General features: G+C 45.0%; 1 protein-coding gene across 8 annotated transcripts in view; it reads left to right on the top strand.

Moving 5' to 3' along the window:
- The window catches only part of FCRL5 (Fc receptor like 5), a 38,465-nt gene extending 20,630 nt beyond the window's left edge, over positions 1–17,835 (top strand). For 3 of the 8 annotated variants that reach the window (XM_023214123.1, XM_026457037.1, XM_026457036.1), the window contains 9 exons: positions 1,586–1,864; positions 4,904–5,182; positions 8,173–8,448; positions 8,918–9,034; positions 9,703–9,730; positions 10,692–10,774; positions 10,977–11,045; positions 13,644–13,675; positions 13,753–13,973. In XM_023214123.1, the coding sequence (XP_023069891.1) occupies positions 1,586–1,864; positions 4,904–5,182; positions 8,173–8,448; positions 8,918–9,034; positions 9,703–9,730; positions 10,692–10,774; positions 10,977–11,045; positions 13,644–13,675; positions 13,753–13,842 (1,253 nt within the window). In that variant the 3' untranslated portion in view covers positions 13,843–13,973. Of the gene's footprint in view, positions 1–1,585; positions 1,865–4,903; positions 5,183–8,172; positions 8,449–8,825; positions 9,035–9,702; positions 9,731–10,691; positions 10,775–10,976; positions 11,046–13,643; positions 13,676–13,752 lie in introns of those variants that run through there. The other 5 variants (XM_023214121.1, XM_023214119.1, XM_023214122.1 and 2 more) reach the window with 5 other exon arrangements.
- The last annotated feature ends 5,979 nt before the right edge of the window (positions 17,836–23,814 follow it).

The raw sequence follows: 23,814 nt of genomic DNA, 5'->3' as shown, positions 1-23,814 counted from the left end.
AACGACTTCTTTTCCTCTGGGTAGATATCCAGCAGTGGGACTGCTGAATGAAATGGTAGTTCTACTTTTAGTTCTTTAAGGAATCTCTATACTGTTTTCCATAGTGGTTGTAATAGTTTACATTCCCACCAGCAGTGTAAAAGTGTTCTCTTAACACCACATTCATGCCAACATCTATTATTTTTTGTTTTTTTAATTATGACCATCCTTGCAGGAGCAAGGCGGTATCGCATTGTGGTTGTGATTTGAATTTCCTTGATAGTGATGTTAAGCATGTTTACCTGTTTGTTGGCAATTTGTGTATCTTCTTTTGAAATAGTCTATTCATGTCCTTTGCCCAGTTTTTGATGTGATTGCTTGTTTTTTCCTGATTATTTGTTTGAGTTCTTTGTTGATTCTGGATACTGGTCCCATATCAGATGCATAGTCTGTGGATATTTTCTCCCACTCTGTGGGTTGTCTGTTTACTCTGCTGATTGTTTCTTTTGCTGTGCAGAAGCTTTTTAGTTTAATTCAGACCCATCTATTTATTATTGTTTTTGTTGCATTTGCTTTGGGTTCTTGGTCATAAACTCTTTGCCTAAGCCAATGTCTAGAAGAGTTTTTTTTAATGTATGTTCCAGAGTTTATATGGTTTTGGGTCTTAGATTTATGTCTTTGATCCATCTTGAGTTGATTTTTGTATAAGGTGAGAGAGGAGGATCCAGTTTCATTCTTCTACATGTGGCTTGCCAATGATCCCAGCACCATTTGTTGCATAGGATGTCCTTTCCTCACTTTACGTTTTTGTTCCTTTATCAAAGATCAGTTGGCTGTAAGTATTTGGCTTTATTTCTGTGTTCTCTCCTTCCATTGGTCTACCTGTCTGTTTTTATACCAGTACCATGCTGTTCTGGTAACTATAGCCTTGTAGTATAGTTCAAAGTCGGGTAATGTGATGCCTCCACATTTGTTCTTTTTGCTTAGTCTTGCTTTGGCTGTGTAGGCTCTATTTTTGTTCCATATGAATATGAGGGGTGTTTTTTCTAGTTCTGTGAAGAATTATGGTGGTGTTTTGATGGGAGTTGCATTGAATTTATAGATTGCTTTGGGTAGATGGCCATTTTCACAATATTGATTCTACCCATCCATGAGAATGGGATGTGTTTCCATTTGACTGTGTCATCTACGATTTCTTTCAGCAATGTTTTGTAGTTTTTCTTATAGATATCTTTCACTTACTTGTGAAGGTGTATTTCTAAGTATTTTATTTTTTTGTAGGTGTCATAAAAAAGTTTGAATTTTTTATTTGATTCTCAACTTGGTCACTGTTGGTATATAGCAGTGCTACTGATTTATGTACATTGATTTTGTATCCTGAAACTTTATTGAGTTCATTTATCAAATCTAGGACCTTTTTGGATGAGTCTTTAGGGTTTCCTAGGTATACAATCATATAATCACTGAACAACAACAGTTTGACTTCTTTCTCTTTACCAGTTTGGATGTTCTTTATTTCTTTCTCTTGTCTGATTGTTCTGGCTAGAACGAAGAGCTGTTTTTAATTTTAAAAATACATGTGTCCCTAACTCATTTTCTCTCTCAGTTCCAGTGTCTCGCCCCATCCTCACCCTCAGGGTTCCCAGGGCCCGGGCTGTGGTGGGGGACCTGCTGGAGCTTCGCTGTGAGGCCCTGAGAGGCTCTCCCCCGATCATGTACTGGTTTTATCATGAGGATGTCACCCTGGGGAGCAGCTCAGTCCCCTCTGGAGGAGAAGCCTTTTTCAACCTCTCTCTGACTGCAGAACATTCTGGAAACTACTCATGTGAGGCCAACAATGGCCTGGTGGCCCAGCACAGTGATACAATATCACTCAGTGTTATAGGTAAGTTGACCTAACCAGCAGCACAAAAAGAAACAGACCATCTCCCCCAACTTTACCAGTAGCAAAAATCGGAAGAACGGTTTCTAGAGCCATTTGCTGTGTGACATCCTGTCAGGCTTGGTGCCTATACAGCCTCCATCTCTGAGTTTTCTTTCCTACACGTTCAGGAACTAGCACCTTCCCTTCCCTTGCCGTACTTTTCCTGCTAGCAGCAGTCCAGCCACCATTACCAAAATTACCCTAACATACGACTAAAGGTTTTCAAAATACAAACTATATTCTGGCCAACAGTGATACTAAGAAAGAAAGTTATAAAGTTCTCTGTGCTTCACCTTGGAAGAGATTTGATTGTGGTTTTCTCTGTCTGCAAATCAATAAAAAGGCCAACACAATTCTCTTATTGGCTCACACATTTCTCTGTAGCCTCTCCTTCCCCTGTCCCAGAGTGGCTTGGGTTCCCACCCAAGACCATTGTTAGAAGACATCATTCTTCTGCCTCCTTACCTGTTCTTGTTCCATTCAGCAACATCATGATCTTCCATGCATCCTTGTCACAGGCTGACTCCTAGTTATGTCCACTCTCAGTGAAGGCTTTGGCACCTTCAGTCTTCCTCCATACCCCACAGTCTGCCATCATTTCATGACTCTCGTGGCCACATGTATGACCCCCTTAACATCATGGCCTGTCCTCTCCACACCAGTCAGCCACTCCCACATACATACACTACTTCATCTCCAAAAGGACAATTGTATGCCCTTATGATCTGACAACAACCCCCTATCCTTCTGCTTGAGTCAGCTCCTCCTATCTCTACTGTTCTGACCTCAACAGAACCCCCAGGTCATTAATACCTCTACTCCTTCCCTACTCCACTAGACAATAACCCCCTCCACTCCCACCACCAAATTGAGTGTCTAGCTCTGTATCCACCCAGTAACTCATCCCTCCTTTTCCTAAAATATAGAGGAGAGGACTCTCTTCCCTACAGGTGAACATCTCCATCTGGTCTGCAGATTTCATCATTTTGTGCATTCTCAGAAGCTGTACAACTGATTATTCCTTTCTCTTCTGTGGCCCCTAACATCTCCTTCTCTGTAGGATCCTTCGCACTGGCATTTAACATGCTATGTCTCTCCCATATCCAAGGAAAACCCTCTCTTGGTCCCACTTGTGCCTCCATACACTACCCCTTCATGACTAAACTTCCAAAAATAGTCAGCTACCCAGGTTGTCCCCATGTCCTCATTATCCACTAGGCTCTAATCTACTACGTTTTTCCAACCTCTCCACCAAAATGCTTCTCACAAAGGTCACCGATGACCTCCAAGGCTTTGAATCCAATGGCCATTTTTCAATCCTCATCTTCCTTGACATCTCAGATATATTCCATGTTGTTTACCATTTCTTCCTCTTGAAACCCTCCCTTCAGTGAATCCATCTTCTTCTGGCTCTCTTTTCTCCCTGGCCACTTCTTCTCAGTCTTCTTTACTGGCTCCTCCTTTTATAGAAAATCTTTAAGCATTGGCATGTTCCAGAACTTTGACTTATGCCCTCTTCTTTTATCTATATTCTTTCTCTGGATGATACTGGGGATGTCATTTATAAATGGCCTTGTCATCTATAATGATTCCTAAACTTCTATCTCTAAAAGGGACCTCCCACTTGAGCATCTGCACATGACATATCTCCACTCAAATATCTCAAAAGCACATCAATCTGAGCATCTCTAAAACTGAACTGCTGACATTCCCCTCCTCTTTCAAGGGTTCCTACCTCTGTGAAACACATCTCTCCTCAACAGATACACAAAGCAGGAATGGAGGAGACTTCCTCACCATTTCTCTTCCTCACCCCTCACAGCCAGTTAGTTGACTTCCTAAATATTTCTTGAGTCTCTAACTCTACCACCTCTATCTAGACAAATCCATCACCATTTTGACTACTGCAATGCTACTCATCTACCCCTCAATTCCACTTCCGTTCCACCACAGTCCATTTCGTGCACAGAGGTCAAAATGGTCTTTTAAAAGGGACAGATTTGATCATCTCACACCCCTGCATAGATAGACTTATAGACTTCCCATTGTTCTATGAAGAAGGATCAAAATCCTTTCATGGCTTATGAAGTCCAGCCTAGGTCTCCAGTATCCTATTTCACAGTAGTTTGCAGACTCTTCTCAGTGTGATGCTACTTTATTTCAATAATTCAAATGTGCCAGTCTTATTCCCAATTCAGGGCCTTTGCACATACTGTTTGCCTGCCTGTTGTACTCTCCACCTCCCTCTTCAACTGGCTAATTTCAATGTTAATTTCAAAGGTCATTTTTTGAGGAAACTGTCCCTGACTAACATGTACATTTCATAGTACCCTGTCCTTTATCAATTATCAAAGTTTTAATTCTAATTTACTGTATTTTTATTTAACTGCTGCCTCTCATCCTTCTAGATTGTAGGCTCTATGAGAGCAGGAACTATGTCTTTCCCATCATTGATTCCCTAGCATATCATGCCATTCTTGGAACTTATTAAATCTCAATTAATTTTTATTTTTGCCCAATTTTTAAAAAAATTCTTGTTCAACTAATTTTTGATGGATAAATGAATATAAAAATGAGCAAATAACTTGACAATACTCATTCTCTTGTGGGCCCTATTTCTGATGCAGCCCAGATGCAATTACATCCCTGGTGATGTTAAGCAGCAAGTCTCTCCTCTTCTTCATTTTCTGTTGAACTGATGTCTCCTTTCTCCAATTGCCTTTTGACTTCTAAGACACCTGAGTTTCAGTTTAATATTTGTTTTCACATTCTTCGAACACATTTGAGTTTTTATATTCCAGTATTCCACCTGTTTGTAGCACTACTATAGCACTACACAAATGTTATTCTTTCTGGAGATCTGAAAATATTGCTGAGTTTTGAGTAACATCACAAGGGCATTAAAAGCAGAGAAAAACATTTTTCCATTTGAAATGTCTTTAGCATGAAGGAATATATTTTAGCAGAAGCAGCTGATAGATAATGTTTTTCCTCCCTCAGTTCCAGTGTCTCGTCCCATCCTCACCTTCAGGGCTCCCAGGGCCCAGGCTGTAGTGGGGGACCTGCTGGAGCTTCACTGTGAGGCCCTGAGAGGCTCCTCCCCAATCCTGTATGGGTTTTATCATGAAGATGTCACCCTGGGTAAGATCTCAGCCCCCTCTGGAGGAGGAGCCTCCTTCAACCTCTCTCTGACTACAGAACATTCTGGAATCTACTCCTGTGAGGCGGACAATGGTCTGGAGGCCCAGCGCAGTGAGATGGTGACACTGAAAGTTGCAGGTGAGTGAGTCCTGCCCACCAGCAGTACAGCCGAGAACTGACTGTGCCTGCTCTTCCCGCAGCTGAAAATGGAGCCACAGAGCTCCTCAGGGCTGTTTGCTTATGTGGCGTCCCAGCACACTTCCTGCCTGCAGAACCTCCCTGTGAAGGTCTGGGATCCTTTGTGGTATGGTTCCAGGCATCTGAAGTTTCCCGGCAGTCTTCCTGAATGTGATCAAAGCACCTCACTAAAATTGCAAATAATACTTTTTTAGAACATAAACTACATTCTGAATGGAAATTATTATACGAAAGTGAGACCAAAGAATCCTGAGTATATATTTCTCTGCCCTAGAAAAGATTAGGTCATTTCTTGTCCAGATTCTTCTCTCATTGACTTCCAACAAACCTCTACTCTTGAGTTTCTTTCATTACTGGGGATGTAAATGTTCCTTACATTTCCACATTAAAAATCCTATGTGAACATGAGCTATGTGCACAGCCCTTCAAGAGACACACTCGGTGATCTTTAAAGCAAGGGACACAGGTGACCAGAGCAGAGAAGGGGGAGCAGGATAACGTGGAATGGAAATGGACACCGATCAACCAAATTCTTCTATTCTCGAAGCTCTTCTTTGATCTCTTGCAATTAAGTGTAATAACCCAAGGAAAGCTGCTACAAGTGAGCTTTGAATCTTTTTGGTGATGACCTCCTACAAGCCAAACTTTGAAACCCCTGTTTAGAGAGACCTGGTGTTTAGCAAAAGTATACTAAGGGGTGTTGAGATGAATGTTCTAGACTTGGCTCTGAAGATAACTAGATAATTATCTATATTGTATGACATTGACTAAGCACATTTTCCCATAAAGGCATCAATTTCCACACCCATAAAGTGGGAAAATCAGACTAGATGAAAATCATGATCATCTCTTGTCCTAGAATTCTATGATTTTGGTAGACTTACAGGCTCGTAGAAGGAGATGTGTAAAAGTAAAAGCAGGTTGTACCTGCTCCTGGAGTATATCCTGGAGAAACAGGAGACCATACAATGGTATGCAATCACCATTCCAGTCATGTAAAGCAAAATATACACTGACACGCTTATTCCCTTTGGCAAGGTGCCTGGGTACCATAAGGAATAGACAGAGCCACATAAGCGGTTTGATCTGGGCATGCTAACCCAGGCTCCAGCATCTCACAAGGTAGCCAGTGAAACCATCTCATTTTTATCCAGGAGGTGATGACTTCAGATTTGAGTTTTCCCATTCAGTCAGCCCATTCTTCTTCCCCCACCAGCAGCACCAGCCTCACCCAATTTTCCTGAGATTTGCAGGGGCTCTTCCCACACAGTTTATACACCTATCCCTTAGAGCCAGCACACAGGCATGTACCACAGACCGAGGGCTGCTCTATCTCTCCTCACAACAGCAAGTCAACACATCATACCTCCCACATTCTGTACTTATGATTTCATGATTTTCTGCTCATCCTCACTCCCTTCTTTCTATAATTCCCTGTCACAAATGCATGTTATTTCTGCTGCTGCTGCTGCTGCTGCTGTTATCACAGCTAAAGGGTTTCTTGCCCAGCCTGAATAAATTATGTCTGAATCCTGAAACTAGGACACAGGTCATAGGGATCAGGAACTGCCACAACAGGAAATATTATTTCTTATTATCATCATGACCAATGTCATCATCATCAACACTCACTGAGCCTTCACCAGGTTCCAGGCTCTGTGCTAAATGCTTAATATGCAAAATCTCCTTTAATCATTAAGATAAACCTGTGAGGATAAATTTTAAGCCGTTGTATTCCCTATTTGCAGAAAAGAAACTGAGGTTTCGAGAAGTGTAGTAACTCACTTGTAGTAACACAGTTAGCCAGGCTAAAGCCAGGTTGAAGCATGGTCCTCTCTAACTCTTAACATTAGTTTGAAACATGATGACATTTCCTCATCCATTGTAGCCACTTTTTAACACAGCATTTTAGTTTTTAGTAATTTGTCATTCTGAAAGAACACATGAATCTTTGTGATGAAAATAATCAAATAATACAAAAGGGCCAATATTGAAAAGTAAGGGTATCTTTCTACCTGCTCATAATCACTTCGTATGCACATACTCTCCAGACATAACCGCTGTTAATTGTTTCATGTGGATGCTTCTAGAAATACGCTACAAACCTAAAGGTGTATGATTTTTACAAAGCTAGAATAATATTACACATATAGTTCTGCCAGTTGCATTTTTAACTTAAAAATACATCCTGACTTTTGTTTAAGAAGTGCATCTTGGATATCATTCATATTTCATTACCCAATCTAGTAGGTGGTCTCTAATTTTCAGCTTTTATAAAAATGCTACCATAGAAATTCCTGTAGAAATATATTGGCATATTTTATGTCAGTATCCCTAAAGGAGATGGCCCTAGAAGTAGGACTTGAACTCCTGGGCTCAAGTGATCCTCCTGCCTCAGACTCCCAAACCCCTGGAATTACAGGCATGAGCCTCTACACCTGGCCCTCTAGAAGTAGATTTGTTGGGTCAAAGTTTATGTTAACTTTAAATTTTGTAGATATTGCCAAATTGCCATTCAAGGAAGTGTGTTAAATTTGTATGACCACCTAGGGCATATGCAGGTGGCTGTCTATCCACAAGCTAATCAGTATGATCAGTCTATTTAAGCTTTGCCAACCTGAAAAATAGAGAAAAGAATAGTACTGTATGGTTGTCTTTGTGTTTAGTTAATTAGTAATGAAGATGAGAATCTTTTTATATATTTATTGTCTATTTGAAGTTTTCAGTGATTTATACACTTTCTACAGTTTTCTATTGGATATTTTTGTACACTGAAAAGGAACTAGGTCAAAGTAATTATCTTTATCATCTGCATTTTAATCTACTTTCCAAGATTGAGATATGACTTTTTACATTTATTAATAACACCTCTTGTTTCCTACAAATATGTTAGAAGCAGAAACGGCTGTTGACTTTTTGTTCTCTCTCAGTTCCAGTGTCTCGCCCCGTCCTCACCCTCAGGGCTCCCAGGGCCCAGGTTGCGGTGGGGGACCTGCTGGAGCTTCACTGTGAGGCCCTGAGAGGCTCTCCCCTGATCCTGTACCGGTTTTATCATGAGGATGTCACCCTAGGAAATAGCTCGGCCCTCTCTGGAGGAGCGTTCTTCAACCTCTCTCTGACTGCAGAACACTCTGGAAACTACTGCTGTGAGGCCGACAATGGTCTGGGGGCCCAGCGCAGTGAGACAGTGACACTTTATATCACAGGTAAGTGTCCCATGCCTGGGCCACAGATGCGGACAAAATGTTTCCTCCGCAGACCCTCTGATAACCCTCACAGTGCTTGATCAGGAAGGCACTCCTCAGGGACAAGTAACACAGCTGGCAGCTCTCTAAACTGCTATATTTCCTGAAGTGCTTCTGAAGTGATAGCGTTGGGGCTGAGAGCGCGGGTTGGCGGGAGGTGGGCAAGAGCATCACTGACTTTAGAGCTCCTCACTTGGCTGCCTCTTCTCTCACTGGCCATTGGCCACCCTGACCCTCGACACTTGCCTCAGGCACAGAGACGGCTTCCTCACAAAGATGGGAGTCATCTTCTGTGCCACACCAGCCCCTGCTTAGCTGCCGGGGCCCTGCTCACCTAGGTTCACCCTCAGGCCCAGGCAGCAGCTTCCAGGGACGGGTCGTTCCAGACAACAGCCTCTCCCCTGGCTCATGCACGGAGTCTCCCCCTCAGGCCTGACCGCGAACAGAAGTGGCCCTGTTGCCACAGGCGTCACCGGGGGTCTGCTCAGCCTAGCAGGCCTTGCTGCTGGGGCACTGCTGGTCTACGGCTGGCTCTCAAGAAAAGCAGGTGGGTGACTCTGGGCACACCTTGGCTTCAGTTCATGCCCTTCCCAGCAACGCTCCCTTGAGCCTCATGCTGCCTTTGTGACCATCCCAGGCTGGCAAGAGCTCATCTGCTCTGTCCCTCAATCCTCTTCCTTTCCCGCTGGGTCCTTCAGAATTGCTTTTACCAAATGCACAGCTTCCAAAACAGACGTCTTGATGAGATGTAGTTTATCCAACATCATAAACTGCAGAGTGTCTTCCTCTTGACCCTTACAAACCCCCCATCCCCCCACCACCCCACAACAAATGGGAAGGGGAGAAGAAAAACTCAGAGAAATAGAAATGGAAATAGAAAACAGATAGGATTTGGTAATTTTCTGATTTTTTAAATGTACACTATTTTTATAGCTGATCAAGTCAAGTTTTCCTGCCTGCAGCTCCCAATCATTATCTTTAAAATCTCCAAGTTAAAGGTTATGGATTGTGGACTCCTGTTTCACATCATAGCATACCCCTCTGGCAGGGTTAGTAGTTTTTGCCCAATCTGCTACGTCCCTGGGGCACAACAAAGAAGGATTCAACCTTCAGTGACAGCAACTCCTGACAGTTTCTAAGTGAGCCTTGCCCAAGCTGTGCCCCACTGAGGGTCTCTTCTTACTGAATCCAATGTTCCTCTGCTTTCCTTTACAGGGAGAGAGCCTGCCTCTGACCCCTGCAGGTAAGAGCTGAGCTGCATTCCTGTGTGATTAGTGAAATGTCCACAGGGTGGAAAAATGGAATTGAATCTGATGATTACCAAGAGCACAGTTTCTGCCAGGTGCTGCTGAGCTGGGGTGTGGCCACTACCTGTTGTACCTCCCTGGGGATATCTCAAGGCAATTCCCAGGACCTTTGCATCCACCCCTTGGCAGTATAGGCTGTTATCTCATCAAGTGTTAATTGCCTTTTCATTTATTAACCCACATCTTTGGACCATTGTTGGCTTGGTTATCTGAGTGACCACTAAGATCACCAAGTCTTTCCATGTCTTGAGATGACCTTAGCTCAGTCAACCTCGAAATCTCTGGAGATGCTGATCTCATCAACACCTCTTGTGATAACAACCGAGAAGATGGAGCCACACAACTTGGCCACCCAGAGAGGTCACTCTGCCAGCAGGAGGTGGTCCCTATGAAGAAGGGGCCACCAACTTGTATCCCAAAGGCTGACTTTAGGAGCCACAAAAAGGCTCACAGCTATCCCTGGGCAAACCCACGATAGCAAATTCAAAACATGCAGAGCACCTCTGAGCCTTCTGGTCACCGATCTCTCTGAGCATGCAGGCTTTGGAGCCAGCTTTGAGACTTGGCTCATCCCCTTTCTGGTTACATGATCTTCATAAGTCACTTTTTGGAGCCTCCGTTTGTTTCAGCTACAAAATGAGGATGAAATAGAACTAACGACGTATTGTTATAAACATCAGCACAATGCCTGTTACATACTAGATGACCATAAAGCCTGGAAACGTAGATAATATGATTATGATTCATAATAGAATGCCCATGGGCCATCTGTCATGTACTTGTCCATGTTTCCAGGCCTGGCAGCCACCCTGCAGTAAGAAGTCACTCACTGGAAGTGATCATTATAGCTACTTTGTCAGGATTCCTAAGAAAGATTCACGTTTCTGTGTCTCACAGGAGCCCTTCAGACTCGGACTCCCAGGAGCCCACCTACCACAATGTACCAGCCTGGGAAGAGCTGCAACCAGTGTACAGTAATGGTGAGGCCCAGGGATCCTGCATTTGGCAGGAGCCAGAGGGCTGGTGTGGGAAATGGGTGGGGCAGGAGATGGGGAGGGACTATGCGGAGGCCTAGAGGGCTCTAGTCCTTCCAGAGAAGAGACTCTGGCTGGGGGAGGAGGAAGTGTCTCTAACAAGAGGCAAGAACCTCAGCATCCTCTGAAACTTCAACTTCTTTCTAAGTAAATCCTAGAGGAGAAAATGTGGTTTACTCAGAAGTACGGATCATCCGAGAGAAAAAGAAACGTGCAGGTAAGACCCAAGGATGTCTCTGTTCTGACCCACCCTCAACTTAGACAATGTAGCTCCGTTTCTACCTCCTCAGCAGATCTGAGCCAGACAGGCGTAGAGCCGCCCCTCCCACTGGGTCACCGGGCTTCTTAACTTGTGCGTACACTGCTTCAGGTGAAGCCAAGCCTCCCCTGCACTCTCCTTTCCCCATTCTCTGCAGCAGGCCCCAGTATAACCTGAATAGCAAAACTTTCTTTTTGGGCATTTGCTTAACCTCTCAGAGCTTCAGTATCCCTATCCATAAACTGTGACTACTTCCCTACTGTCTTAGTCAGTTCTGGCTCCTGTAACAGAGTACCATAAGCTAGGTGACTTAAAGAACTAATATCTATTTCTTACAATTCTGGAGGCTGGAAGTCCAAGATCAAGGTGCCAGCATGGTCAGGTTCTTAGTGAGGGCCCTATTCCCAGCTTCCAGACAGATGGCTCCTTGCTGTATCCCCCACACAGCAGAGAGAAAGGGAGAAATCATCTCTCATGTCTTATCATGATAATCATCATGACATAATTGTCACCCAAAGGCTCCATCTCCAAATGTCATCACACTGGGGATTAGGTTTTAACCTATGCATTTGGAGAGCAACACAAATATTTAGTCCACAGCACCTACCTCCCTGTACTAGCTTCTGATTGCTGCTGTGACAAATCACCATAAACTTGGGGGGATGAAGCAGTACAAATGTATCATCTTACAGCTCTGTGGGTCAGAAGTCTGCCACCGGTCTCCCTGGGCTAAAACCAAGGTGTTGGCACGACTGTGTTCCTCCCTGGGGGCTCCAGGGGTGAATGTGATCTTGCCTTGTCAGCTTCTAGATCCCATCCATTTTCCTGGGCTGATATCTTCTTCCTTTCCCAAAGCCAGCAAAGTCACATTTCTCTAACCATTCTTCCATAGACAGGCCTCCCTCTGACCTCAACTGAGAAAAGTCCTCAGGTTTTAGGGAGTCAGATGAGTATATTGGGCCCATCTGGATAACCCAGAAAAATCTCCCTGTCTCAGGGTCTGTAATCCTAATCACATCTGAAAGGTCCTCTTTTCCATTTAGGGTAACATAGTCACAGGTTGCAGCAATTAGGGTGTGACATCTTTGGGGCCACATGATTACAGCTGCCATGCTATTTCATGGGGTAACTGTTAGGACTAAATAAGAAAATAGGTGTGGAAATGCTGTTGAAAGTGCAGAGGATTGAGCAGCTGTGACGATGACTACATGCTGGAGGTCTGGCTGTGTCATCAGACCTCACTCACAGTCGGTGGTTTGAAATGAGGGAATCCCAACCTGGCTGCCTCCTTCCTCTGAGCGGGAAAGAGGAACAAAGTCCTTCGGGGCAGACTTTTCTTTCTACCTCTGCTTCATAAAAAGTGCTGCGTGATTTTACCCAGTGTGCTTCCCTCTCTGGTTTTCCAATTTTTCTTGTATAAAGTCAAGTGAATTGTGTTTGTGCCTCATTCTTGGTTCTACAACACCCCTCTGAGACATGTGAACTCATTCACTCTTACAAGCCCCTTTGAGGAATGCGCTGTTACTTCTCCCATTTTACAGATAAGGAAACCAAGACATAGATACCTTAAATGACTTGCCTGAAATCTTGTAGTCAATCACCAAACAGCCTTCTCCAGAGTCCAAACTCTGGATCAAACTCTGCTTCTTTGTGCAATTCCAGGGAGTCCTGATGCTCATTCCAAGCCAAAAGGGGAGAGCCTTTCTGGAGAGTGTCATATTTCTCTCCAGTTTGATGATAATATAACAATAACAATTTATAATATATATTATGTGCTGAATAGTTCCTATTATGTGCCGGGTATAGTTCTGTAAGTGCAATAAGTAAATACACTATATTTGTATGGATAGCTTTTAGAACTATACCTGTAGCACTTATACAGAACTATGGCATGCATACATATGATAATAGAGAGAGAAAATGTATTGAATATAGCAATCAGGACTGTACCTGACACATAGAAACTTCTCAACACATGATAGATGATAGAAATAATATATGCACAGACGCACCAATACATGTGCACACACATATGTGTACACTCATATAGCTTCACCACACAACCTTGCAGGGAGAGGATATTTTTATTCCCATCATTTAGATGAGGCAACTGAGGCACGAGACGTTGAGTGACTTCCCCCAGCTACGGAGGTGACAAGGCAGGTGGCAGGCTCAGTTTCAAGTGGCCTAGACCTGGATGGAGTGTGTTCTCTAAAACTTGCACCCACCACACCTTCCCAGAACAATAATACCAATTATGCTCAAAGAACTAACAAGATAAAAGACAAATAATGTCTTTCTCTTGAGAGCTTCTAGGCAGCTCAGAGTAGGCCACGAAGTGTGACGGGGTGTTGAAGACAGGGTCTGTCAGTGCTGAGAGGCCGAGGGTGTTAGGAATGGAGCGGGACAGAGTGAGCACCAACCAAGAGGAGCGGCTGACTCACCGCACAGAGGTAGAGCGGGCCTCCAGGAGGCTCAGGGCTGGCCTGACAGTGCAGGTGCAAGGGGAGAGCTCCATGCCAGTCTTCACAACTGAACACTTTCCTCTTTCCACAGTGGCCTCTGACCCCAGGCATCTCAGGAACAAGGTGAGTCTCCCCTTCTGCACGGCCTCCCCCACCTCCAGGCCCACCCTGGTCCTCACACATGTGCCCTTGCCTCCTAGGGTTCCCCTATCATCTACTCTGAAGTGAAGGTGGCATCAACCCCAGCCTCCAGATCCCTGTTCTTGGCTTCCTCAGCTCCTCACAGATGAGTCCACACGTCTCTCCAACTGCTGTTTCAGCCTCTGCACCCCAAAGTTCCCCTTGGGGGAGAAGAAGCATTGAAGTGGGAAGATTTAGACTGCCCCAGACCATATCTACAGGCCTTTGTTTCACATGTCCTCATTCTCAGTCTGACCAGAATGCAGGGCCCTGCTGGAGTCTCGCCTATTTCCTAGTTACAGCCCTGACTGGCAGGTTTTTTAATCCAGAGGCAAGGTGCTCCCACCCCAAGGCCCAGCATATCTCCTGGCTTCCTTAGTGGGCTTCAGCTGTGGTTGCTATTCTAAATACTGCTCCCATCACACCCCCACTGAGGGGGTCTTACCACACAAAGGGAGAGTGGACCTTCAGGAGATGCTGGGCTGGCCTAACAGCTCAGGTGCTCCTAAACTCCAACACAGAGTTCCTGCTTTGGGTGGACGCATTTCTCAATTGTCATCAGCCTGGTGGGGCTACCACAGTGTGCTGCCAAATGGGACAGCACACAGCCTGTGCACACGGGACATGTAATGCATCTCCCCACGGGGGCTGCATTTCACACTCCTCCACCTGTCTCAAACTCTAAGGTAGGCACTTGACACCAAGCTAACTTCTCTCCTGCTGATGTGTCAGTGTCTACCTGCCCAATAAGTGGCTTTCATATATCAGGTCCCAGGTACCTCCCATCCTAACAGAAGTAACCCAGCAAGTCAAGGCCAGGAGGACCAGGGGTGCAGACAGAACACATACTGGAACATAGGAGGTGCTCAATTACTATTTGACTGAATGAATGAATGAATGAATGAATGAATGAATGAATGAATGAATGAGGAAGAAAACTGTGGGTAATCAAACTGGCGTAAAATCCAGTGTGTTCCCTAGGAAATCCAGGAGGTAGTCTGGCTTCTCTGAGTAAGACATAATGGAAGAGAAGGAGCTTGGATGAGGAAACTGTTCAGCAAGAGGAAGGGCTTCTCACACTTTCATGTGTTTGTGGATCACCTGAGGATCTTGTGAAAATACAGATACTGATTTGGTCGGTCTGCATAGAGCCTGAGACTGCCATTCTAACAGGCTCCCAGGGGATGCTGATGCTGCTGGTCCTGGGACCACAGTGCATGCATATGAGGCCCTGTAGGTCTCAGCAGAGGCCCATGGAGAGGCAGTGTGTGGCTCTGGCTGCCCAGGGCCTAACTCGGTTCACATGGATCATGCTGCTCCCTGGCCAGCTCTTGGCCGCAGCACCACCAGCTGCTGTTGCTGAGAGAGCTTCTCTGTGACATGTTGGCTTTCATCAGCCACCCTGGAAAGAGGAAAGTAGCTGCCACTATCTTTGTTTCCCCACCTCAGGCCTCACACTTTCCCATGAAAAGAGTGAATGTATACAACCTGAGCCCTCTCCATTCAGAGTTGTTCTCCCATCTCTGAGCAATGGGATGTTCTGTTCCACTTTTATGAGGTCCATCACACCTTATCTTGATCTTTGCTCCCAGTGGATTGTACAGTGATCACTTCTAAGCCCCATGGCCCTGAAATAAGATCCTTCCAGGGGCATTGGAAGCTCACTCCACCTCCAACATGGCTTTTCATGCTTCTAAGTGTCAGAGCCTTGCCCAGATAGACAGGCTGGGGTTGCTGCCCCAACCTTTCAAGGAGGAAAGCAGACACCTGAGACAGGAGCCTGTATGCAGCCTGGTGCAGCCTTGCAGAGTACAAGGCCAGAGGCATTTGTCATCACTACAGATATGCAACTAACGTAGAAGTGGAGCAAAAGAAATGCATTCCCACTGAGGCCACTTTTTTAGGCCTAGTTGAAAGTCAAGAAGGACAGCAGCAAGTGTAGGCTCAGGATTAAAGAAAAATATCTGCTCACAGTCTATTCTGGAGGTCACATCACTAACAAAGCTCACACCCTATGCAGCTCTGAGAAGGTGGAGGCACCAGGCTCACAAGAGGAAATTTAAAATTTCTCGTTGGGAAAGTAAGGTATCCCCATCCCAGAATGATAACTGCACAGTGGCAGAACAAACTCCACCCTAATGTGGGTGGGCCCCGTCCAGTCTGTTGAAGGCCTGAATATAACAAAAGGGCTGACTCTTCCTCAAGTAAGGGGGAGCTCCTGCTTTGGGTGGGGACATAAATTTTTCTGCTTTCAGACGCAAACTGAAAAATGGCTCTTCTTGGCTCTTGAGCTTGCTGGCATTTGGACTGAAAGAAACTACACTGTTGGATCTCCTGGATCTCCAGCTTGCTGACTGCAGATCTAGGGATGTGTCAGCCTCTACAGTCACAAGAGCCAATTCATTCTAATAAACCAATCTCTCTGTGTGTGTGCATGTGTATGTGTGTGTATATATGTATATGTGTGTGTGTACACAGATGAGGTGTGTATCTGTGTGCTTACCTCATGTGCATGTGTGTAGACACAAACACACACACACACACAAGCACACACATCCTGTTGGTTCTGTTTCTCTAGAGAACGCTGACAAACACAATGATTAACAAGGATATGAGAACCAAATGGGCGGGCTGAGCATCTGCTCTCAGGGCTGGACTTCCCTGAGAGGGAACGCTTCCGTCTTTAGAACAGATTCGTTTTTCTAGTTTGCCGCCTTGTGCTGGTCCTGAGTGAAGAGGAAGGAGAAAGTGAATAAATTCCCCGTGCTCTCGCCTGGGATAGGACAGACCCAGTGAAATGGGTCTATCTGTAATTCAGAATGGACAAAGAGCAAACCGCAGCCTCGAAGATAGTGTGGCCTGGAGTGGATTTGAGTTCTCGAGGGACAAAATCTCAACTGCCCAGCAGAGGTCTCAGGAGGCTCCACAGAGGCAGAATGTTTTCTTTAGGGGGACGGCCCCTCATGCTAGGAGAGCAGTATGGCTCTTGTGACTGCAGAGGCTGACACATCCCCAGATCTGCAGTCAGCAAGCTGAAGCACCAATAGTGTAGTTTCTTTCCGTCCAAATGGCAGCAAGCTCAAGACCCAAGAAGAGCCACTTTTCAGTTTGAGTCTGAAGGCTGAAAAACTATGTCCCAGCCCAAGGCAGGAAGAGTTCCCCCTTACTAGAGGAAGAATCAGCCCTTTTGTTTCATTCAGACCTTCAACAGACTGGATGGGCCCCACCCACATTAGGGAGAGCAACCTGCTCTATTTAGTCTAGTTATTCACATGTTCATCTCACCCGGAGAGACCCTCACAAAACACTCAGACTCATGTTTCACCAAATGTCTGGACACTCTGTGGCCCAGTGAAGTTGACACATAAGCTTAACCGTCACAATCACAAAGGTGGTCTCTCAGCTCCACACATTTTTTGGGTTGTTTCTCAGTTGGTTCAGATCTCTGAGCTGTTACTTTTAGGGTCTCCTCAAAGAGAAGAGAGGCTCGGCTTCCCTCACGTTTGTGGTTAGAAGAAAGCTATTCCAAGATTATGCCCACTTCCTCTTTTTGTTTTGTCTTTTGTCACTTCTCAAAGTCCACCTGTCTCTTTGACAACTAGCTGACCTGTTTCACGTCTCCTAATTTTATCTCAACTAGCCAACCTTATTGTCTTTCCCCTCTTCCAATCTCCTCTGATTAATACTGCCTACTCAACAGAGAGCTTGCCGTAAGAATAACTACTACTTGTTAAGGAATTAATGTGTCATACCTTATGCTAAGCTTTGTGCATAAATTATCTTCTTTAAGGTGCATAACAGGCCTATGCAATACGTATCCATTACTGTCCCTGTTCCCAGAACCAAGCCGAGTTTGGCTGCATTTTCTCAAGGCCCAATAATGAGAAGCAGACAAACTAGGAAAGAAGGGAATTTATTGCTGTAACCAGGTATAGTGAGAAGGCCAGAGATAATTCCATCAGTCCAACTCAAAGTGTTACAATTTTCTTAGTGCTTATATAGGTTGGGGTTATGTTCCTATGTGCAGTATAGCGTTTGCTGAAGTCTGTTGGTAACTAACTTTGTTTCAACTAGAAGGTCAGAGGCAAAAAAAAAAAAAAAAAGACCTTGCTAAGTCCAATTAAAAGGCCCCCAGTACCTTCAAAACCTGTCTACTGTGGTTCTGGAGTGATTATTTCTATCTTATCTCCTTTATGGCTTGGTCCGGAGAGCTGTCTTAGACTCTCCAATGAATCTATTCAAACAGCTGCCTCTGCTACCTTGACTCATCTCAGATTTCGTTGACCAGAGACAGGTCCTGGCACTAGGAATGTGTGACTGTCTCTATGATTTTGGCTTACTCCAGGTTGGGGAGAAGCCCATGCAAGGCTTCTACTGACCGTATGTTTCATTTCCAGCTTTGATATCTGGGCACCGATTTCCCTAGGTTTAACTATTTGCTCAATGTTAAGGCAGTGCTGTGGAAATTTGTGTGTGTCGCTGGGATGCTATGCAGGCCTGTCTGTGTGACTGTCATGCAGGCCTGTCTGTGTGACTATCAGGGAGAATTGACCTGCCACATCCCTGTTTTACAGATGATATAACTGAGACTTAAAGAAATTAGTTTAGCCTAAGACCACACAATAGTAAGTCAGAGCTAGAACTGTGCATCCCCAGAGTCCACGCTTAGTCACTTTGCCAGATGTCCTCCGTGAGTATTGTGGGCCACAGGGTCCTATTTGGGGAGAGGCATTTGTGAAGCAGGAAAAGAGCACATGAGACTTGAAGCTGGAAGGCCTGGCTCCTGTACAGGCCACTAGCCATAGCTGTTTAGCCTTTGTGAGCTCTGGTTACCTCGTATATAAAACTGGAAAAGAAATAACAGGCGCTTGACTGAATTATGTATGGAAGGAGGTAAGGTTTGAGTAAACACCATGCAGATGTTCTTGGAAGCAGGTGGGGAGGTGCCTGTGTTTGTTGCAAAGTTTACATTGCTTTCTGTTTGCCTTTGTTTGTCCCTCCCCCATCATTCCAGTGAAGCAGCTGCTGAATTGCAAAAGCATACTTCAGAAGAAAATGATGGAAAATAACCTGGTATTCTTTTTAATGTGAGAGGAATGGGAGGTGTGGGAATACATGAATTCAGCATTTCATGGATTACATGGCAGAAGACATGGGAGAGTAAGGCTGAGAGGCAGGTGCCACTCACTTGCCTTCCTTCCATCTGACCAGGCTGCGCTCTCTGTCAGGGTCACTGTCACCTGGCCTCACCAAAAATAGAATGAGCACTGCATGGGAAGGGAAGGAGGAGGTGCTGTGGCCATAACCATAGGGTAACAGAGGTGCAGGGAGGGTGAGGGAATGGCTCAGAAGGACCCTCCCCAGCTGGCCCACGGACTCCAGGCTTCAGGTTTTGGAGTGTGGGAGTAGCCAGGGAGGGGTGATTGTCTAATTTTCAAGTCTTATTATTAGAGAAGACCTTAAAGGGCATCCTCTTCTTGTAATTTTCTCATGTTTAGGCCCCTCTACAGCATCCATGCTGAGACATCAGCCAGCCTATGCTGGAATGCCTCCTGGGTCAGAGAGTTCAGCACCTTACCTGGCCTGAGATCACCAAAGGTTAGAGCTGGAAAGGGCCCTTGGGACTGTCAGGCCCTGCCCATGCTCATGTTTCCTGTCACCCTTCTCATACTCTGAAAGTGACCTCCCTGTCACTCTTACCCTTAAGGAGAGTCTGCTCCTTGTACTTATTAGCCAAACTACCTCTTTCAGGTGTCACGTTCAATAGCTAAACTGTGAGGCAAGGCAGTGTGGGAGCTCCTCCATTCTCCTCACTATCATTTGCAAATTTCTTCACTAAGCATGTGTTCTTATTTAGTGTGAATTCATATTCAGTGCCTACAATTGACAATTGCTGAGAAGTCATCAAGAAGACCCACCTTGTCACTATGCACATCCTCAGTTCTGCCTACAGCTGAGAATTCATATTCATATGTATTCATATTCTGTACCTGCAACTGAGCCAGGTGCTTGCTGTACTAAGTACTTGGAATACATTGGTAAACAAGGCAGATTTAAAAAATTCTGCCCTCAAGGAGCTGACATTCTAGCAGGGGAAACAGACAGTGAACACTAAACATGATAAATATGTAACTTATGTCAGAATTTAAAAGGTGGCATGTGCCATGAAAAATAAGAAATAGAGCCAAATAGGGAGATTAGGATGCCCGGGGAGGCTACAACAATAAAGAGTGGCCGGGGAAGTCCTCACGGAGAAGATGATCTGAACGAAGGCATGAAAGTTTCCATGGCCATTTGGACAGCCCATGGGTGTCGGAGGGAGGAGTGCCCCAAGAAGAGGGCATAAAATAGGATCACACCCAACAAGTCTGGGGCTAGACAGCAGAAAGCCACATGGAGGCAGGGGGGGCAGTTAGGAGACCACTACACGATCCAGGTGAGAGATTATGACAGTTGAGATGAGGGTGAAGGTTGTGGGGTTAGAAGTGATGGAATACTGGGCATATCTTGAAGCTAGAATATCCAGAATTTTCTGATGGATGAACTGAAGATTCAAGAGAAAGAAACGAAACAACATGATTCCACAATATTTGGCCTGAGATTCTCGAAGGATGGCAACTCCGTCCTGAGGTGGAGAACGCTGTGGGAGATGATCAGGAGTTTGGTTTTGAGCAAGTTGCACTTGAGATGTGCATTGGACATGTAGGTGGAGATGTCAAGGAGACAGTCGGCAATGGAAGGCTGGATTCAGGAGGGAGCTCTGGAGATGTACGTGTCGGTCATTGGCATCGAGGATGGCCTGAGGGCATCAAGGGTGTGCATAGTGATGAGGTGGGCCTTCTTGACTACTTCAGAAACATGTTTTGGCTGCCAATTCAGGATGCCCAAATGAGCCCCAAAATGTTAGGTTTACCATTTATTGGCCATTGTCCTAACAGTACATATATTGTCTCACCCCATCTCAAAATAACTTGCAAGAGAGTTGTATTGTTCCCATTTTACAGATGAAGATGCCACAGTGCTGAGATCCAGTTATCTAAGACCACAGGATTAATATGAAGCAAGGTTTCAAACTCAGGAGGCCCACTCTTAACCACCATGTTATGCTACCATAGCACACGTTCCAGCAAATCTAAACTTAAGCAATAAAAATAAAATCCAAGAAAGAAAATGTCACAAGATCCATGAGAATGTAGGACTCAGATGTGCCCCCAAAAAATCCAAGCTGTCAGCTACACAGCAACCCCAGAAAACAATGCATCCAAAAATCAGAGGACTCGGTGAAGATTGTGCCATTTCCACCAGAGCAAGTCACTTCCACTCCAGAAACTATAGAAATAAGTACACAAAATAAAGATTCTAAGCAGGTCTTGGTCGACTCTAAACAATCGGGGGAGATGTGTTATTCTTCAATAAAAATTACAGCAAGTAGAATCACAATTAGAAACCCAGGGAAAACAAGACAGTCTAAGAAAGTCATGGTTCAAATTTGATGCAATGGAAGTGTGGGTAACTGTGGATAATTAATGGAGTGGGGAAAAGAGACCTTCATTCACAGAACATTCTCCTCTGAGTGCCCAAAGTTTAATTACATACTATTTTATTTCCTTTTCTGTGGGCCTAATCACAGTACTTGGTTCTGTAGTGAATCATGTTTACATAATCATAATGCCGTAAATACTGTTTAAGGGTTTTCAATTTTTATAATCAACTTCAAGCACAGAACACTTAATTATGGCTACTTCAGTATTCAAATTCTGTAAACATGTGCAACAGAAAAGTGATATTATGGCTTATAGAAATCTGGAAGTGAAGAACAGAGGAAAGTCTACATACACTAACTTTGTGTGTGTGTGTGTGTGTGTATGTGTGTTTTTGTAGTGGAGAATCAATATAGACTTTTTCTAAAAATAGTACATCAAAAAATTGAGATTTGACTGGATGCGGTGGCTCACAGCTGTAATCCCAACACTTTAGGAGACAAAGGCAGGTGAATCATTTGAGCCAGGAATTTCAGACCAGCCTGGTCAACATGGTGAAACTCTGTCTCTACTAAAAACACAAAAATTAGCCAGACATGGTGGCACACACCTGTAATCCCAGCTACTCGGGAGGCTGAGGCAGGAGAATTGCTTGAACCCGGGAGGTGGAGGTTGCAGTAAGCCGAAATTACTCCACTGCACTCCAGCTTAGGTGAGAGAGTGAGACTCTGTCTCAAGAAAAAAAAAAGGGGGGGGGGCGGAGCAAGATGGCCGAATAGGAACAGCTCCAGTGTCCAGCTCCCAGCGCAAGCGACACAGAAGACAGGTGATTTCTGCATTTTCAACTGAAGTACTGTGTTTATCTCACTAGGGAGTGCCAGACAATCAGTGTTGGTCAGCTCTTGCAGCCCGACCAGCGAGAGCTGAAGCAGGGCGAGGCATCACCTCACCTGGGAAGCGCAAGGGGGAAGGAAATCCCTTTTCCTAGCCAGGGGAACTAAGACACACAACACCTGGAAAATTGGGTAACTCCCACCCCAATACTGCACTTTAAGCAAATGGACACACCAGGAGATTATATCCCACACCTGGCCGGGAGGGTCCCACGCCCACGGAGCCTTCCTCATTGCTAGCACAGCAGTCTGAGATCTAACTACAAGGCAGCAGCGAGGCTGGGGGAGGGACGCCCGCCATTGCTGAGGCTTAAGTAGGTAAACAAAGCCCTGGGAAGATCGAACTGGGTGGAGCTCACAGCAGCTCAGGAGGCCTGCCAGTCTCTGTAGACTCCACCTCTGGTACAGGGCACAGCTAAACAACAACAAAAAAAAAAAAAAAAAAAAAAAAAAAGTAGCAGATATCTCTGCAGACGCAAACGACTCTGTCTGACAGCTTTGAAGAGAGCAGTGGATCTCCCAACACAGAGGCTGAGATCTGAGAACGGACAGACTGCCTGCTCAAGTGGGTCCCTGACCCCTGAGTAGCCTAACTGGGAGATATCCTCCACTAGAGGCAGACCGACACCCCACACCTCGCACGGTGGAGTACACCCCTGAGAGGAAGCTTCCAAAGCAAGAATTAGACAGGTACACTGGCTGTTCAGCAGTATTCTATCTTCTGCAGCCTCTGCTGCTGACACCCAGGCAAACAGGGTCTGGAGTGGACCTCAAGCAATCTCCAACAGACCTACAGCTGAGGGTCCTGACTGTTAGAAGGAAAACTAACAAACAGGAAGGACACCCACACCAAAACCCCATCAGTATGTCACCATCATCAACGACCAGAGGCAGATAAAACCACAAAGATGGGGAAAAAGCAGGGCAGAAAAGCTGGAAATTCAAAAATAAGAGCGCATCTTCCCCTCCAAAGGAACGCAGCTCATCACCAGCAATGGATCAAAGCTGGATGGAGAATGACTTTGACGAGATGAGAGAAGAAGGCTTCAGACTATCAAACTTCTCAGAGCTAAAGGAGGAATTACGTACCCAGCGCAAAGAAACTAAAAATCTTGAAAAAAGAGTGGAAGAATTGATAACCAGAATAATTAATGCAGAAAAGGCCATAAACGAACTGACAGAGATGAAAACCATGACACGAGAAATATGTGACAAATGCACAAGCTTCAGTAACCGACTCGATCAACTGGAAGAAAGAGTATCAGCGATTGAGGATCAAATGAATGAAATGAAGCGAGAAGAGAAACCAAAAGAAAAAAGAAGAAAAAGAAATGAACAAAGCCTGCAAGAAGTATGGGATTATGTCAAAAGACCAAATCTATGTCTGATTGGGGTGCCTGAAAGTGAGGGAGAAAATGGAACCAAATTGGAAAACACTCTACAGGATATCATCCAGGAGAACTTCCCCAACCTAGTACGGCAGGCCAACATTCAAATTCAGGAAATACAGAGAACACCACAAAGATACTCCTCAAGAAGAGCAACTCCAAGACACATAATTGCCATATTCACCAAAGTTGAAATGAAGGAAAAAATCTTAAGGGCAGCCCGAGAGAAAGGTCGGGTTACCCACAAAGTGAAGCCCATCAGACTAACAGCAGATCTCTCGGCAGAAACTCTACAAGCCAGAAGAGAGTGGGGGCTAATA

This window comes from Piliocolobus tephrosceles, chromosome 1, assembly GCF_002776525.5.
Source record: "Piliocolobus tephrosceles isolate RC106 chromosome 1, ASM277652v3, whole genome shotgun sequence".
Classification (NCBI taxonomy): domain Eukaryota; kingdom Metazoa; phylum Chordata; class Mammalia; order Primates; family Cercopithecidae; genus Piliocolobus; species Piliocolobus tephrosceles.
This window is presented reverse-complemented; position numbering and strand designations above follow the sequence as displayed.